This window comes from Pelophylax lessonae (genome assembly GCF_965119305.1).
Source record: "Pelophylax lessonae genome assembly, chromosome: 1".
NCBI classification, from domain to species: Eukaryota; Metazoa; Chordata; class Amphibia; order Anura; family Ranidae; genus Pelophylax; species Pelophylax lessonae.
In genome coordinates this window covers 629,707,720-629,724,590 of record NC_138768.1, presented here as the reverse complement: position 1 = coordinate 629,724,590, position 16,871 = coordinate 629,707,720, and the positions used below count along the sequence as shown (strand labels likewise).

Here is a 16,871-nt window from a genome sequence, read left to right as displayed (position 1 = left end):
TAAAAGCAGGCAGGGGCTGCGGCCCGGAGGGTCCCACAACCGAACTGAGGGGGTCTGTAGGTGAGATTTGGTCCTGGGACTCCATTAGCTCCGAGTTTAAAAAAAAAAAAGAAGCAGTGTCACTAAGAAAAGTCGCAAAAAACACCATCCGCACTGCTGCACCAGCGGTACCACAAGTCCCAGCCCTAACACAGCCTGCAGCAGGGTGAGTGAGGAAAACCTACAGGGACCTAGGAACATACCACCAAAATGGTCTGGAGGCTTCAGGAATGTTCTGTGCAGAGAAGAGAAACGATCTGACACAGGAAACAGAAAAAAAACCTGGGTCTTGCCTAGAGCCCCTAGCTTCTCCCTTGCTGTCCAGCAATCGTGAAGTTCAAGAAAATGGCCGTCCCATGCATTCCTATGGGGAACTACCAAACATGGCCTCCCATGCATTTCAATGAGAGGGGGGGGGGCGCTACGTCCACTCAGAGACCGTCAGAGAATAGGGGGGGACCTTACTCACCATACCACGGCATCAGCTGAGCACAACGCCGAACAGACTACCTCTCCACCTGGGGTACGCTGCGACTCAGGGCATCCCAGGTCATGTGCGTCCCTGCAAGATGTTGCACTCGCGGGCCCGCCCCTGTCTATCGGGGCTCTGTCGTGGCAAGGCCTAGTGCTGGACTATAACCTGCTCACACACGATGGTCAGGCTGGGAGACCTTAAGGATCTAGAATATATAGTCCGAAAACCCAGCCGGCTGTTGCCTGTACTTCTCTCAGGAACACTAACTAAAAAAAAAAAAAAGTCTTTAAAAAAGGTTCCCCAAAAAAAAAAAAAAAAAAACAGCTAAGACGGAAGTCCCAGCTGGGAACTAGGTCCTACTCTTAAACTAAGCAGAAACAAACTAAGGGCTATAGCTGAGTGTGTGGCTGTATGCCTGCAGGTACTGCCCCATAGGCGTGGTAACGTTTTTTCCTGCCTAGTGTCCTACTCCTGTAGGGGGCAGCATAACCCAATGGTCAAGATATGGAGCTGCGTCTGTCAATGAACGATAGAGAAAATACGATTTTTGTAAGATCTTACCATAAAATCTTTTTCTCTGATGTCCGTCGACAGACACAGCCTCATCTCCATGAGCGGAGTGGGTTATGCTCCTCCCATCAGGAGTAGTCTAGGCAGGAAAATTTGAATGTACACGCCCTAGGGGCTGTCCCTCAAGGCATAACACCCACTGCTACAGCCCAGCACATCTGTTCAGTTTTAAAGCAGTGAAGACAAAAGAACCAACCCCAAACAGAGGGGTGGGTGCTGCATCTGTCGATTGACAGCAGAGAAAAAGATTTTACGGTAAGATCTATAAAAAAAATCGTATTTTCGCAATCGTCCATCGACAGACACAGCCTCATCTCCATGAGCTGAGTGGGAAGTCCCAAAGCAGTATAGGCATGAGGGGGTAGAAAAACCGCAGACAGTAACGTCAACACCAAGAGAATAAACCTAGCCAACTGGGCAACAGAGCTCAACCAAACAACAGGAGCTCACCCAGGTAAAAGAATAACAAAAAACATTCTCTTATGAAACAGCAGCATGCAAAACCTTGCGGCCTAAAGAGGCATCCGAAGATGCCAACAAATCAACCTTGTAACATTTTATAAAGGTGTGCACAGACGACCAAGTCGCTGCCAAGCTTATAGAACAGAGGCCAGATGGCAAAAAGCCCAAGAGGGTCTCAGCGCTCCAGTAGAATGCGCCTTCACAAGGAAAGGAGGAACCTGACCCTTTATTGAAGCCTGAACAACCGTCTGCCTGATCATCTCCAAATGGTCGCAGCGGACAAAGCCAAAGCTTTACGAGGACCATCCCGAAGGACAAAGGACAAAGAGCCCGCCTTTCCTAAAGGACTCCGTAACCGTCAGATACACCCTTTTTTCTCCAACCACATCCAGAGAGTGCAAGGCAATTAAGGATACAAGGAAGGCAACACAATGTCTTCATTAAGATGAAAATCTACCACCTTAGGGAGAAAAGATGAATTAGGTCGGAGGACCACTTTATCCCTATGGACCACCAAATAAGGCGGACAGGACAGCGCCGCCAACTAAGACTCTATGGGCAGAAGTGATAGCCTTTAGAAAGGTAGCCTTCTGCAACAAAGAGCAGAGAAATCTCCCTAATATTCTATATAAAGGAGGATTTTGAAGAACAGATAAAACCAGATTGAGATCGCACGGCGGTAACTGGGATCTACTCAGAGTAGACAGATGACACACCCCCTGAATGAAGGTGTGAATAAAACTATAAGTAACCAACGGACGTTGAAGGTGAAGGTAAATAGCCTAGGCCGAAACCTGGCCCTTGATGGTACCCAACGCCAAGCGCTGCTCAACCCCTGTAAAAAGGCCAAAACCTAGCTATCGAAAAAGAGCGAGGGTGATGCAGCGATTCGCACTATGAAATGTACGATTTCCACGTACGATGATAGATCTTCCTAGAGGTCGATTTCCTGGCCTTCAAAAGTGTAGGAATCACTGAATCAGAGACCTCGATCCCTCAGCACCTTGCTTTCAAACAGCCAAGCCGTTAAAGCCAGCGACCGTAAAGCAGGATGAAAGATAGGTCCTTGAGATAGAAGATCTTCCTGCAGAGGAAGACTCCAGGGAGGATCCATGATCATTTATATGAGCTCTGCGTACCAAGAGGCCAGTCGGCTGCCACCAGAACGACCGGAATGTCTTTCTTCGCCACCCTGCGAAGAAACCTCAGCAGAACTAGCGAAGGGAAGGCATATATCAAGCTATATTGACTCCAAGGAGCCACCAGAGCGTCTGTGGCGTCGGCCAGAGGATTCCAACACCTGACCACAAACCTCTGGACTTTCCTGTTGAGGCAAGAAGCAAACAGATCTACCTCCTGAGTCCCCCACCGGGCACATAGGAGATGAAACACCTCTGGATGCAGGGACCACTCCCCCTGATCCAACACCTGACGACTCCGGTAATAGCCTGCCAATTCTACACACCCGGTATGTGGACTGCAGAGAGAGCCAAACATTGTGTTCCACCCACACCAGAATCTCTGCCACCTCTTTGGCCGTCAGGGCACTTGTGATGCCCCCTTGATAACGGATGTAAGCCCCAGCCGTGGCATTGTCCGACTAGACATGAACCAGAGAACCACGTAACCGACTCGTCCAATGAAGCAGGCAGAGCTTGATCGCTCTCAGCTCCAGAATACAGATATCGACAAGGAAGACTCTTCCGTCGCTCAAGTCCCCTGGGCACATAACTTCCCCAGCACTCCACCCCAGCCTGAAGTCCATGGTGACCACTGTCCAGAACGACTTACCCTGGCACAGGAAAGGTGACTGGAGCCACCAAGAGAGCGCCGACTTCGTGAGATGGCTCAACCGAATCTTCTGGTCCAATGACCAAGGATCTCTGTTCCATTTTGACAAAATCTATTTCTGTAACTGTTTCGTATAAGCCTGAGCAAACTGGACCGCTTCGCAGGTTGAGACAATCAGACCCAGGGCCCTCATGCAAGCCCGCAAGGAGAACTGATCAACCTCCATCAGCAACCAAGGGAAGAAAGGCCCTCACCAGAGGAGAGTCGAGGATCAGCCCTAGATAAGTGACCTGCACGAACAATGTCAGGGCAGATTTGGTGACACTGATCGTCCACCCGAATACTTAAAAGGTCTGAATGGGGATAGAAATGTTGTCCAGCAGATCCGAGTGGGAGACTGCACGCAACAAGAGATCGTCCAGATATCCCACAATGGAAATACCTCGCCAACATAAGGCTAGCACAAGGGCCACCACCTAAGTAAAAAACTCTGGAAGCCGAGGCGAGACCAAAGGGTAATGCCACAATTTGAAAGTGCTCCTCCGCCACAGCAAAACTGAGAAATCAATGTCCATCGAATATGGGGACTGCTGAGATTGCGGCCAGCCACTGCGATCGGGACTGTCCGGGAGTCGCACAGAGTGGGCCTGAAGGTGGTTGCAGTTTTAGACTCCATATTGCAATTTTAAAAAAACGATGTACTGTCGCTTTAAGATCGCCGATCGCGGTATCCATCACCGATTGCCGCTGTCTGCAGGGAACCCCTTTAAACCAAACTGACAAAGTGCAAGGATATGCCCGCAGGGACCCCAAGATCTGTACCACCTCAGACAAACCGTCCTCCTGATTCTTCCAGCAGCATGGAAAGAAAGACTTTGGCTCAGCAGCAGGAAATGACTGCACAGGAAGTGATGTCACCAGAATAAGGTTACACTGCTGATTATAGCACCAGGGGTACACAAAGATACAAAACAATTGGAGCCTACAGGGAAAATGGCTCCCCTATACAAGTCTATGGGGAAAAAAAAACCCATTGAACACACTTAAGATGGCGGCGCCTACGAAGAACCATGAGGCTTGGGACGGACATATGAAGGCCTCAGGAACCGCAACAGGTACCATTTCACACCCCCACCCCCCAGACACACAACCACCGCAGGGAAGGACACACAGAAAGGGAAGGCCAGGGGGATCTTTTTGGAGGCACAAATCCCATTATCCCCAGGAGAGGGCCCACATCCCCTAAAGGCCAGCAGGGGCACAGGGGGTACATTTACTCACCAAACCATGGACCGGGTGGGTTCCGATCCGGGCAGACTGCCTCCCACCCAAAGCGGGGGTGCTGCCAGCCGAGGGGTACGCTGCGACTCAGGGCGTTCCAGGTCGTCATGTCCTGGCAAAGTATCCGCTCGTAGGCTCGTCCCCCCTCTGGAAAAAGGTGATCGTCGTAGCTAGGCCTAGGTTGGAACTATAGCCTGCTCACGCTCGTAGGCCAGACTGTGGGGGAACATAAGGATCTAGATTATCAAGTTACTAGCAAGCGAGTAAAGAGAAATAAAAGTAAAATATTGTTGAAAGAAATAAAAATCTGAGACCGGAGCCCAGCAGGAAACCTAGGTTCTGGTCCTTCTCAAGGCAGAAACAAACTGATGTGCTGGGCTGTGGCAGTGGGGGGGTTCTGCCTAGAGGGACAGCCCCTAGGGCGTGTACATTCAACTTTTCCTACCTAGACTACTCCTGATGGGAGGAGCATAACCCACTCAGCTCAGTGTGATGAGGCTGTGTTTGTCGATGAACGATAAAGAAATGGTGTTTTCTGATGTGTGTATGTTTCAGGTCAATGAATTTGCATAAAAGCCAGGCAACTACCCTTTTTCAGTAATGCCATTCTCCAGATCGCTCCTTCATTGGGTTTTAAAGTTACTGCAACATATAAGGACAACCAGACCAACAAGGTAGGTCTTCACCCTAAACAGAAAAACAACCTGAGTATGCTTTTATAGTCTTACATTGGGGTAAGGAAAACACAGAAGTTGGTTTATAATAAATTTGGCTTAACAAAATTATCATCACTAGTAAACCTCTACAATACTTCTTTAATTCTTAGATTACCTTGTAGATCAGATTCCTCATATTGTAGTAGTTCATCCAATGCTAACCGAGAAGCGTTTGCTTTTGCTTCTTTTTTATTCTGCCCCATTCCGGTTTTGTATGGAATTCCATTAACAACTGCACAGAATGCAAAATAAGCACCAAAGACATTTCCTAGGAATAAACAGAGAGATAGGAAATTTAAAACATACACAAGGTGTAATTACAACTATTGCAAAGTTTGCAGTTGCAAAGATTTAGGTTTTTTTTCTATTCTTTAAACAGAAGATTCGGTTTTGATTTTTTTCTTCTGAAATTAAAAGAGAAAAAAAAAAACTGGATTTTTGACTTACCGTGAAATCCTTTTCTCTGAAGTTCATTGACAGATGCAGCTCCATATTCTTAACCATTGGGTTATGCTGCCCCCTACAGGAGTAGGACACTAGGCAGGAAAAACCAAAAAAAAAAAAAAAATAAAATTTACCAAGCCTATGGTGCAGCCCCTGCAGGCATACACCCACTCACTCTGCTATGGGATTCAGATTTGTTGCAAGCAGTGTCAGAATTAAAAGGAAAAAAAAAAAACCCAACCCACTCAGAGGGGCAGGTGCTGCGTCTGTCAATGAACTTCAGCGAAAAAGATTTTACGGTAAGTCAAAAAACGGAATTTTTGTAAAATCTTACCTGTAAAATTCCTTTCTCTGAGTCCTCCGACAGTCGCCGCCTCTTCATATTCGTCACATATGGGGTATTAGACTTTGCTCCGAAGGAGTAGCTAGGCAACAGAATATGTTAACATTAAAGCTTTTAACATATCCCACCCTCAAGGGGTGGTCCCCTCAGTCAATACCCTCCTACTTCCTGCAACCATATCTCAGTTTTAGTGGAATAGCAGTAGAGTATACAACCAAACCCCAAAAGAGGGGCGGCGACTGTCGGAGGACTCAGAGAAAGGAATTTTACAGGTAAGATTTTACAAAAATTCCGTTTTCTCTTACGTCCTCCGACAGTCGCCGCCTCTTCATATTCGTCACATATGGGGACGTCCCAAAGCAGTGCAAACATGAGGGGTGGGAAACGCATCCGCGCCGAAAGGCAACGCAGTCTCCACATCAAAGAAAGGAACCTTACCAAAGGAAGGAAACCAGCTGGGCAACAGCAAAAATAAGTGCTCAACAGGAGCAACAACCCAGGAAAAGACAAAAAAACCCAGGGGATACAAAAGATATCCCAACAGCCAGGAGTCCCCAACAAGGGACCCTAGGGAACAGCCGCACTAAGAACCTTGCGGCCAAAGGAAGCATCCGCCGATGCCTGAACATCTACTTTGTAGAATTTTGTGAAAGTGTGCACGGTCGACCAAGTCGCCGCCTTACACACCTGGGCTACAGAAGCCCCATGACGACAGGCCCAAGACGTACTCAGAGATCTAGTAGAGTGCGCCTTCACAGGTACAGGGGGAACCTTCCCCTGCAAAGCATAGGCCTGTTCAATGGTCTGCCTGATCCATTTGGCGATGGTAGAGGCCGACGCCGCCATGCCCTTCCGAGGACCCTCTGGAAGAACAAACAAGGAATCCGTCTTTCGAAAAGACTCAGTCGATTTAAGGTAAACCCTTATCGCCCGAACAACATCCAAAGAATGTAATCTCACCTCCTTTGGATGTTTAGGCTTCGCGCACAGCGAAGGCAAGACAATATCCTCATTAAGATGGAATTCCGAAACTCGTTTCGGAAGAAAAGAAGGATTAGGTCGCAAGACCACCTTATCCAAATGAACAAACAGATACGGAGACTTGCAGGACAAAGCTGCCAGCTCCGACACTCTGCGAGCCGAAGTGATCGCCACCAAAAAGGCGACCTTTTTGGACAACATAGACAACGAGATCTCCCTGATCTGTTCAAAAGGAGCACGTTGCAACACAGATAGAACGAGATTCAAGTCCCAAGGGGGCAGAGGATCCCTCCTAGGAGGAACCAGATGCCGCACACCCTGAACAAAAGTGCCAACCAAGGAGTTGGAAGCCACGGGACGTTGAAACAGAACGGCCAGCGCAGACACCTGACCCTTTATCGTAGCCAGCGCCAAACGCTGATCGACACCCGTTTGAAGGAAGGACAGCACTCGGGAAACCGAGTAAGTGCGGGGAGAAAATCCCCTGGACTCACACCAAGCAAAATAGGCCTTCCAAGTACGGTAATAAACCTTCCCCGAGGAAGACTTCCTCGCGTTGATCAAGGTATGAACGACCTCTGGAGAGAGACCCTTCTCCCTCAGGACCTCGGTCTCAACAGCCAGGCCGTCAAAGCCAGCGACTGTAAAGCAGGATGGTATATCGGTCCTTGAGACAGGAGATCGTCTCGAAGAGGCAGACGCCACGGGGCGTCGACCGCCAGATTCACGAGGTCTGCGTACCAGGACCGGCGAGGCCAGTCCGGTGCCACAAGAATCACCGTGCTGCGTTCCGAGTGTAACCTGCGAAGGAACCTAGACAGCAACTGAATCGGTGGAAACGCGTACATCAGCCTGTACTGATGCCACGGGGCCACTAACGCGTCCGACGCGCCTGCCCGAGGGTCGCGCGTCCTTGCCACGAACCTTCTCACCTTGTTGTTGAGACGAGACGCGAACAGGTCCACATCTGGAAGACCCCACTTCGCGCACAACATCTGGAAGACAGTCGGGTGGAGAGACCACTCCCCCTGATCCAGGGTCTGGCGACTCAGATAGTCCGCCTGCCAGTTCTCCACCCCCGGAATGTGAACCGCCGTTATCGCCGGGACATGAGTCTCGGCCCAAGTCAGAATGTCGGCCACTTCTCGAGCCGCTCGGGCACTCCTGGTGCCCCCTTGGTGGTTGATGTAGGCCACCGCCGTGGCATTGTCCGTCTGCACCCGAACCGGGCAGCCCTGCAGCCGGTCCGTCCAGCGATGAAGACAGAGATTTATCGCACGCAATTCCAGAATGTTGATCGGAAGGGAGGACTCCCCCTCCGACCAAGTCCCCTGGGCGGACAGAACGCCCAGAACACCAGCCCAGCCCGACAGGCTGGCATCCGTGGTGATTACCGTCCACGAGATAGGACGAAACGACTTGCCCCCGGACACCATCGGGGACTGGAGCCACCACAGAAGGTCTCTTCTGGTGCAATGACTCAACGAGATTGGAAGATCCAGAGACTGAGGTCGCCCGTCCCACATGGACAGGATCTCCGCTTGGAGACCCCGCGTGTGAAACTGGGCGAAGGGAATCGCCTCGAAAGCCGAGACCATCAATCCCAGACATCTCATGCACGTCCGCAGAGACGAGTGCGGAACGTCCCTGAGGGACCTGACTTCCTCCCGAAGAGTTCTGAGTTTGTCTTCCGGCAGGAAGACCTTCGCCTGTACCGAGTCCAGAATCATTCCCAGGTAGGGAAGACGAACCGACGGACTCAGCGTCGACTTTGGAAAATTTATCGTCCAACCAAACTCCTGCAGAGTTTGCATCGTGACAGACAGGTCCTCCTCCAGACCCTGGCTGGTCGCAGACCGAACCAGAATGTCGTCCAGATACCCCAGGACAGAAATGCCCTGGGCCCTCAACAATGCCAGAACCGGTGCAAGCACCTTGGTGAAGACCCGCGGAGCCGAGGCGAGACCAAAAGGCAACGCCACGAACTGGTAGTGATCCTCCGCAATGGCAAATCGAAGGTACCTCTGGTGACCCTCGAAAATGGGGATGTGAAGATACGCATCCTTCAAATCGATGGAGGCCATGAATTCCCCCAGAACCAGGGCAGCCACCACCAACCGCAGGGATTCCATGCGGAACTTGCAAACCCGCACAGAGCGGTTCAGAGCCTTCAAGTCCAGAATTGGACGAACCTTGCCCTCCTTTCTGGGCACGGTGAATAGATTGGAATAAAACCCCCGAAATCTGTCCCGATGAGGCACCGGAACCACCACTCCCTGAGCCCTCACCGCCAGGTGTAGGTCCCGCAAACGCTCTGGAGACAGTTGAAGATTTGAGGGAAAAAATCTGCTCTCCGGCCGAGAGAGAAACTCGATCTTTTAACCAGATCGAACGATCTCCTGAACCCATCTGTCCCGCACACGGGCCAACCAGGGCTGAAGAAAACCGAGCAAGCGTCCCCCCACCCCAAAACTGGGTGAGGGCGCCCCTTCAGGCCGCACTGTTATGGGCTGCGGATCCGGATTGACCGGACTTCTGTTTACCAGACCAGGGCTTCTTCTGAGAGCCTTGACCTTTGAACGGCTTGCCCTTGTAGTGCGGCCGAAAGGCACGAAAGGACCCCTGAGGGGGCCGAAAATTAGCATGCTTCTTCCCAGAAGCCCCCTTAGCCTTGGGGAAATGGGGCAAGAGAGTGCTCTTACCACCGGTGATCCCCTTAATCAACACATCCAAGGACTCCCCAAAAAGGCGAGACCCATCATAAGGCAGATTGGCTAAGGTCTTACGTGAAGACTGGTCCACCGACCAACATTTCAACCAAACCAGGTGGCGAGACAACACCGCCACGCTGTGCACACGTGCAGCCAACGGAACCAGGTCCAGGTCCGCATCACACAGATACATGACACCCTGGTGGATTTGATCCACCATATCCAGGGTCGCCGGTGAGGCCGAATCGACCACTAGGACGCGCCTAAGCATCTGCGTCCAACTTGCGATCGCCTGGGCCGCCATGAGAGAAGCAAACAGAGCCTTAAGCATAGAACCCGTAACAGAATAAGTATGACGGGCAAGAGACTCCAATCTCCTATCCGTGGCATCACGGAACACAGGGGAATCCTCTGCAGGAATCGCAGTGGATTTGTTTAAAACCGCAATTGCTTGATCCACTGGGGGAGGCACACACCACCTTTCATCAGTGGAAGGCGAGAAAGGATAACGCAGCTTGAACCTACTTGGTACAGCAAAAGGTTTGCGCACATTGCGCCATTGTTCCTTAACAGCGCGCTGAAAATCATCATTGCAGGGAAAAACCTGCGGCGTCCTGCATTTTCTCAGCGTCCCATAAGCCGCCAAGGCAGCGGGGGGACACACTTCATCCTGCAAACGCAGCGTTTGCTTTATGGAAGCAATCAATTCATCCATGATTGCAAGCTCTTCAGGCGAGCCAGGGGGAGAATTATCAACCCCTTCAACTTCAGCCTCCACCTCGGACCCCACTAGATCCAGGGAGGAGCGGGACCCAGATAAGGAGGCCCCCGCCATACCAGCCCCATCACCTTCACCCTCAGAATCAGAGGAAAGAGAAACTCTGGGTCTTTTAGTAGATTGAGCAGCCACCAGCATCTGCACCTGAGCAGCAAGGCCAGCCACAATAGTGGCTAAATCCCCCCCTGGGGGGGAAACAGCGGTCCCCTGGCTTTCCACCAAGTCGGTAGGAAATTTGCCCTCCTGAGAATCCATTGCCCCTATAACAAATGCCGGATAATAAAGGGTTAACTGCCCCTTTAATCAAGCGCGGCGAGCTCAGCCCACCGCACCACACACAAGCACAATGAGACCCCCACAGGGAATATTAAACTTAACACAGGCAATGGATAGCAAGAACAGAAGGATAAAACCTGAGGAGACCCTCGCCGCTGCTGCTGCCTCGATCGGTGTTCCTGGAGAAGAGGAAGTGATGCTGCCAGGGCGCTCTATGAAAGCCTATGGGAGGCTACAAGAAAATGTCCGCCATGCATGTAGAACATGCGGCCGGAGCGAGTGTAGGCAAAATGGCGCCGTTTGGCGCCGAAACCGCCGCTCCACAGTACAGTAATGCACACATGTCATCCATGTATAAAAACATGTCAGATCGCCGCAGCGATCGCTGTATAATGCCCAAACATGCCACAAAACATGCCCCACAGCACACAGCTTCTCACACTGAGAAGGCTGACACACACAGTGTCACACAGCTCCCCCCCCCCCCTTGCAGCCCACAGCATGCAGCCGAGAGATAGGGAGACAAACAGTGTGAATAGAGGCAGGTTACACAGTCCCAGACTGATACCCCCCCAGACAGACAGGTCCCCACATAAATACACTTACCTCACATGGCGTGGGGGACCCGCACAGGCGAACAAGCCGCTGCACATGAGGCAGGGAGAGTCGCATACAAGACGCACAGAATGGGGGTTAAGAAACCGCACAGCGTCCAGTGAGGTAGCCACCTCACCAATCATCCCTGCACCGAACAGGGATGGGTCGTTCACTGTGCCAGGAGCGTTACCTGGCTGAACGCTCGATGGCAGGCTGGAAAGCCACTGACCCACGACCTGCGACCAGGGGGATCAGCCCGAGACCCAGCCCGCATGATCCTCTTCATCCGAAGAACTAACTAACACTGACAAAAAGAACAGCTAAGTAAAGGTAGAGAGAAAACTCAAACAAAAATTCAAAAAAGAAGAAAGAGTCTGGGGCAGAAAGCCCCAGCACAGAGAGAGCCAGCCACTCCTGACAAGCTAGACATTAAAACTTAGATATGGTTGCAGGAAGTAGGAGGGTATTGACTGAGGGGACCACCCCTTGAGGGTGGGATATGTTAAAAGCTTTAATGTTAACATATTCTGTTGCCTAGCTACTCCTTCGGAGCAAAGTCTAATACCCCATATGTGACGAATATGAAGAGGCGGCGACTGTCGGAGGACGTAAGAGAAATATAGTTTACTCTATAAATCATTGACAATCGCAGCTCCATATTATTAAACCATTGGGATGTCCCAAAGCAGTATTGGCATGAGGGGTGGAAAAACAATGCAGAGAAAGAACGTAATACCCCAAAGGCTAAACTTAGCCAACCAGATAACATGGAGCTCAACCAGGAATAACTGGAGCTTACCTAGAAACAACATACACCCTCAAAGAGAAAAAAGTGCAATTTTAAACATCAGCCTGCAAAACCTTACGGCCAAAAGCATCATCCAAGTATGCCAACACATCTACTTTGTAGAATTTAGTGAACGTGTGCACAGACATCTTGGTTGCCGCCTTGCAAACTTGCACTGACGCCTAATGTCAAAAGGCACTCCGCGCCCTAGCAGAATGCGCCTTCACGGGGAAAGGTGTAACCTGACCCTTTAGTGAATACGCCTGTACCACCGTCTGCCTGATCCATCTGGGTAAGTTCGCAGCAGACGTAGCCAATCCCTTCCGAGGTCCTTCTGTAAGGACAAAAGGAGAGTCTGATTTGCTGAAAGAATCAGTAACCGCCAAGCAAACCACAATTGCTTGAACCACAGCCAAATAATGCAAGGCAAGGCATTTTCCTTGGGATGCTTGGGCTTAGGACAGAGTGAAGGCAGCACAATGTCTTCATTCAATATAAATCAGAAACCACCTTAGGTAGAAAACGCCTGATTAGGTCGAACTACCAGAACCGCAGGACAGCCCCGCCAAATTCAGACACTCTGCGGGCAGAGGTAATAGCCACCGAAAAGGATACCTTCTGTGACAGTGTAAGCAGAGGAAGCTCCCTAAGTTTTCAAAGGGAGATTTTTTAAGAACAGACAGTTCCTAGTTAAGATCCCACAGAGGTAACGGGGACCATATCGGAGGAGCCACATGACGAACTCCCTGGATAAAAGTGTGAATCAAAGAATGCGTAGCTAAAGGGCATTGAAAAAACCGCCAAAGCCGTCACCTGGCACAAGGGTAGATTTGTTTAATCTTGAGACAGGATGGTCCACTTTAGGTGGCACGGTCCAACGGTTGGAAACATTTGCCGGCGTTTAAAGCATTTGGGCACCACTAACACATGCTTAACGCGCCGTCATTGGTCATTCACAATATTGTGAAAGGTGTCAGGACAAGGGAAAAAATGGATTTTTGTAAAATCTTACCGTAAAATCCTTTTCTCTTAAGCTCATTGACAGACGTAGTCCTCCTTGATTAATATCAACTCGGGTTATACTGCCCTCTACAGGAGTAGGACTAGACAGGAAAGAAAACGTTCTGGCCACCCCCTAGGGGCAGTCCCAGAGGGTATATCCTCTCACTTCCTGCTACAGCAAATCAGTTATGTCACAAAGCAGTGTTTAGAGAATTTAACACAACCCAACTCAAAAACAGAGGGGCGGGTACTACGTCTGTCAATGAGCTTAAGAGAAAAGGATTTTACGGTAAGATTTTACAAAAATCCATTTTTCTCTGTCGCTCATTGACAGACGTAGTCCTCCTTGATTAATATCAACTCGGGACGTCCCAAAGCAGTACCACAAATGAGGGGTGGGATAACAGAAATCAAAATCCAGAAGGCCCAACCGGAGCCAACCAGAAGCATCAAGGACTCATCGAGCAAAAAGATGAGACCTAAGTGAAAAAACCCAACAAACCCTCGAGGTAGACCAACAGTCTCCTCAAATTGCGGCCTGCAAAACCTTGCGGCCAAATGAGGCATCCGACGATGCCATCACATCAACTTTATAAAATTTTGTAAAGGTATGAACCGACGATCAAGTAATCGCCTTGAAAACCTGGACCCCTGACGCCTGATGGTGGAAGGCCCAGGAAACACTAAGCGCCCGAATAGAGTGTGCCTTAACAGGGAACGGAGGATTCCGACCCTTAAATAGAATAAGCCTGTACCACCGTCTGTCTAATCCATTTGGAGATGGCCGCGGCAGATGCAGGCAACCCCTTTCTAGGGCCATCCGTGATCACAAGAAGTGAATCCGTTTTACGGAACGATTCCGTAGTCTTCAGGTATACCCCGATTGCCCGAACTACATCCAAGGAATGCAACGCACATTTCCGAGGATGATTGGGCTTAGGACCCAAGGAAGGTAGCACAATATCTTCATTCAGATGAAAATCTGAAACCACCTTAGGAAGAAAGGATGGCTTCGGATGAAGAACTACCTTATCCCTATGAACCACTAGATATGGGGAATGGCATGATAATGCAGCCAGTTCTGACAACCTGCGTGCAGAAGTGATAGCCACCAAGAAGGCCACCTTCTGGGATAATGTAAGCAAGGGAATCTCCCTGATATTTTCTAAGGGAGGTTTCGGCAGAACCGACAAAACCAAATTAAGATCCCAGGGCGGTATGGGCGCGCGCACTGGCGGAGCCAAGTGCCGCACCCCCTGGATGAAATTCCGCACCAAGGAATGAGTAGCCAGCGGCTTCTGAAAGAAGATTGCTAACGCTGAAACCTGACCCTTGATAGTGCTCAAGGATAGTTTCTGCTCAACCCCCTTTTGCAGAAAAAAACAAGATTCGGGTCACCAAATAGGTACGTGGGGGAAATCCCAACGGTTCACACCACGCAATACAAGTCTTCCATGTGCGATAATAGACTTTGCTAGAAGTCGCTTTCCTTGCTTTAATTAGAGTAGGAATAACTGAAGCTGACAATCCCCTGTCCTTCAGTACCTGGGTCTCAATGGCCAGGCCATTAAAACCAGCGACTGTAAAGCACGATGGAAAATCGGTCCTTGAGACCGCAGATACTCCCTGAGAAGAAGTCTCCAAGGAGCGTCTGCGACTAGCCTGCCCAAGTCGGCGTACCCAGATTGACGAGGCCAGCCCGGAATTACCAGGATAACTGGAGTTACCTCCACCTCTATCCTGCGGAGAAATCTCAGCAGTAACTTGAGAGGGGGGGGAAGACATACAGTAGCTGATACTTCCCCTACGGGGCGCTCAGCGCGTCTGCTGCGTCCGCTAGAGGATCGCGGGCGCGAGCCCTGTTGAGCCAACCTGCCAACAGATCCATATCCAGGGTGCCCCAATGAAGGGACAGCTGGTGAAATACCTCTGGATGAAGAGACCATTCCCCTTGATCCAGAATCTGACGGCTGAAATAATCTGCCTGTCCACCCCCGTGATAAATATCGCAGAGAGAACTGGAACAACTGTTCCCCCAATAAGAATGTTGGCCACTTCCATGGCCGCCAGAGCACTCTTGGTGCCCCTTGGTGATCGACATAAGTCATGACCGTGGCATAGTCCGATTGGATCCGAACCAGACTGCCCTGGAGCTGCTCGGTCCAGTAAATCAGACAAAGTCTTATCGCTCTCAGTTCCAACACATTTATCGGTAACCTGGAATTTATCAGAAGAAATGACTTCCCCTGGCTGAGCATCGGAGACCGAAGCCACCAGACCAGAGCCTCCCTGGTCCGCTCGCTCAATCGGATCCGATTGTCCAGGGAATCAGGATTCCGATTCCATATGAGAAGAATCTCCTCTTTGGAGAATTCGGGTATGAGACTGGGGAAACGGTACTGCCTCTAAGGAGGCGACCATCAATCCCAGCCAGTTGACGGACAGCAACATCCGAATCATTGACTGAATCTTCTGGAGTTTCTCCGCATGGAGAAACACTCTTGCCAAGGATGTATCCAAATTTAGGCCCAGATAGTTCAGTCTCCTGGTGGGAACCAGGGATGATCTTTGGGAAAAGCAAAGAAAACGCTATTGTCCTGCGAAGATGGGGATATGAAGAAAGGCATCCTAAATGTCTATGGACGCCAGGAGATCCCCCTGATGCAGGGAGGCCACCACTGTATGGATGGACTCCATCTCTTCCAAGACCAGAAATGGACGCACCTAGCCCTTTTTCCTGGGCATTGTGAACAGGTTCGACTAGAACTCCTCCAAGGAATAGGAACTACCACTGCTTGTTGCATCAAGCTGTCCCCCGCAAAGCTTTTTAAGCGACCCAGGGATGTCGAATATTGGAAGGGAAGAATCGCACCGGTGGAAGTGATCGAACTCGATCTTGTATCCCGACCATATGACCTTGCGAACCCCTTTATCCGGGATTCTGGAAAGCCCTGGATACGGAAACCGGTGAAGACGTCCCCTCACCCTAGAGATGGGTGGGGCCCATTCTGTCAATCCAGCGAGATAACAGTGGCTTTATTTAGTCTGGAAATCGGTGAGTCCACTATTGGTGATACCGTCCATCTTTGTAATGAGGGATTCCTCAAAATGATAGCGCCTAGCAATGCGTTTGGAAATAGCAGGGGCTCTTTTACGGACGACCCCATTTGGGCAAGGGAAACCCTTCACCATTTTGGTAGGCTTGCTAGTACCAAAAAAGGAATATGAGTCTCAGCTACCTCTGCCGGTGTAACCTCAAGATTTAAGGTTTCCCGGACAGACACAACTAGTGCTTCCACCAACGCTTCTTGTGCTATGGCGGAGGCAGAAGCGTCCTCCTTACTGTCTGAGGAGACCGTACCTGAGACAACAACCCCAGAAAAGGGACTGCAATGACCAGCTCAGAATCCGTATCTGAAGTATCAGATGACATAGGGGTAGGCGGGGGTCGCTCTTCTTGACCCCCGTCCCTGACAGGCTACCTCCACCCGGGATACCAAAGACTCCAAAACTGCTGATAATGCATCATCACAAGTGGGGTACTGGAGGGTCCTGCGGCCACACCGAGGGGATCAGGTGGGGATACATGAGTGGCAGGGTTCATGTAACAAGACACTT

The 16,871-nt window shown here is 50.4% G+C and overlaps 1 protein-coding gene across 1 annotated transcript in view; it reads right to left on the bottom strand.

The window, feature by feature from the left end:
- Positions 1 to 16,871, bottom strand: part of ADAD1 (adenosine deaminase domain containing 1) — a gene marked incomplete at both ends in the record, with an annotated part of 395,920 nt that overhangs the window by 353,600 nt on the left and 25,449 nt on the right. The window contains one exon of the mRNA XM_082243486.1: positions 5,450 to 5,602. Coding sequence (XP_082099612.1) covers positions 5,450 to 5,602 — 153 coding nt within the window. The remainder of the gene's footprint in view (positions 1 to 5,449; positions 5,603 to 16,871) is intronic.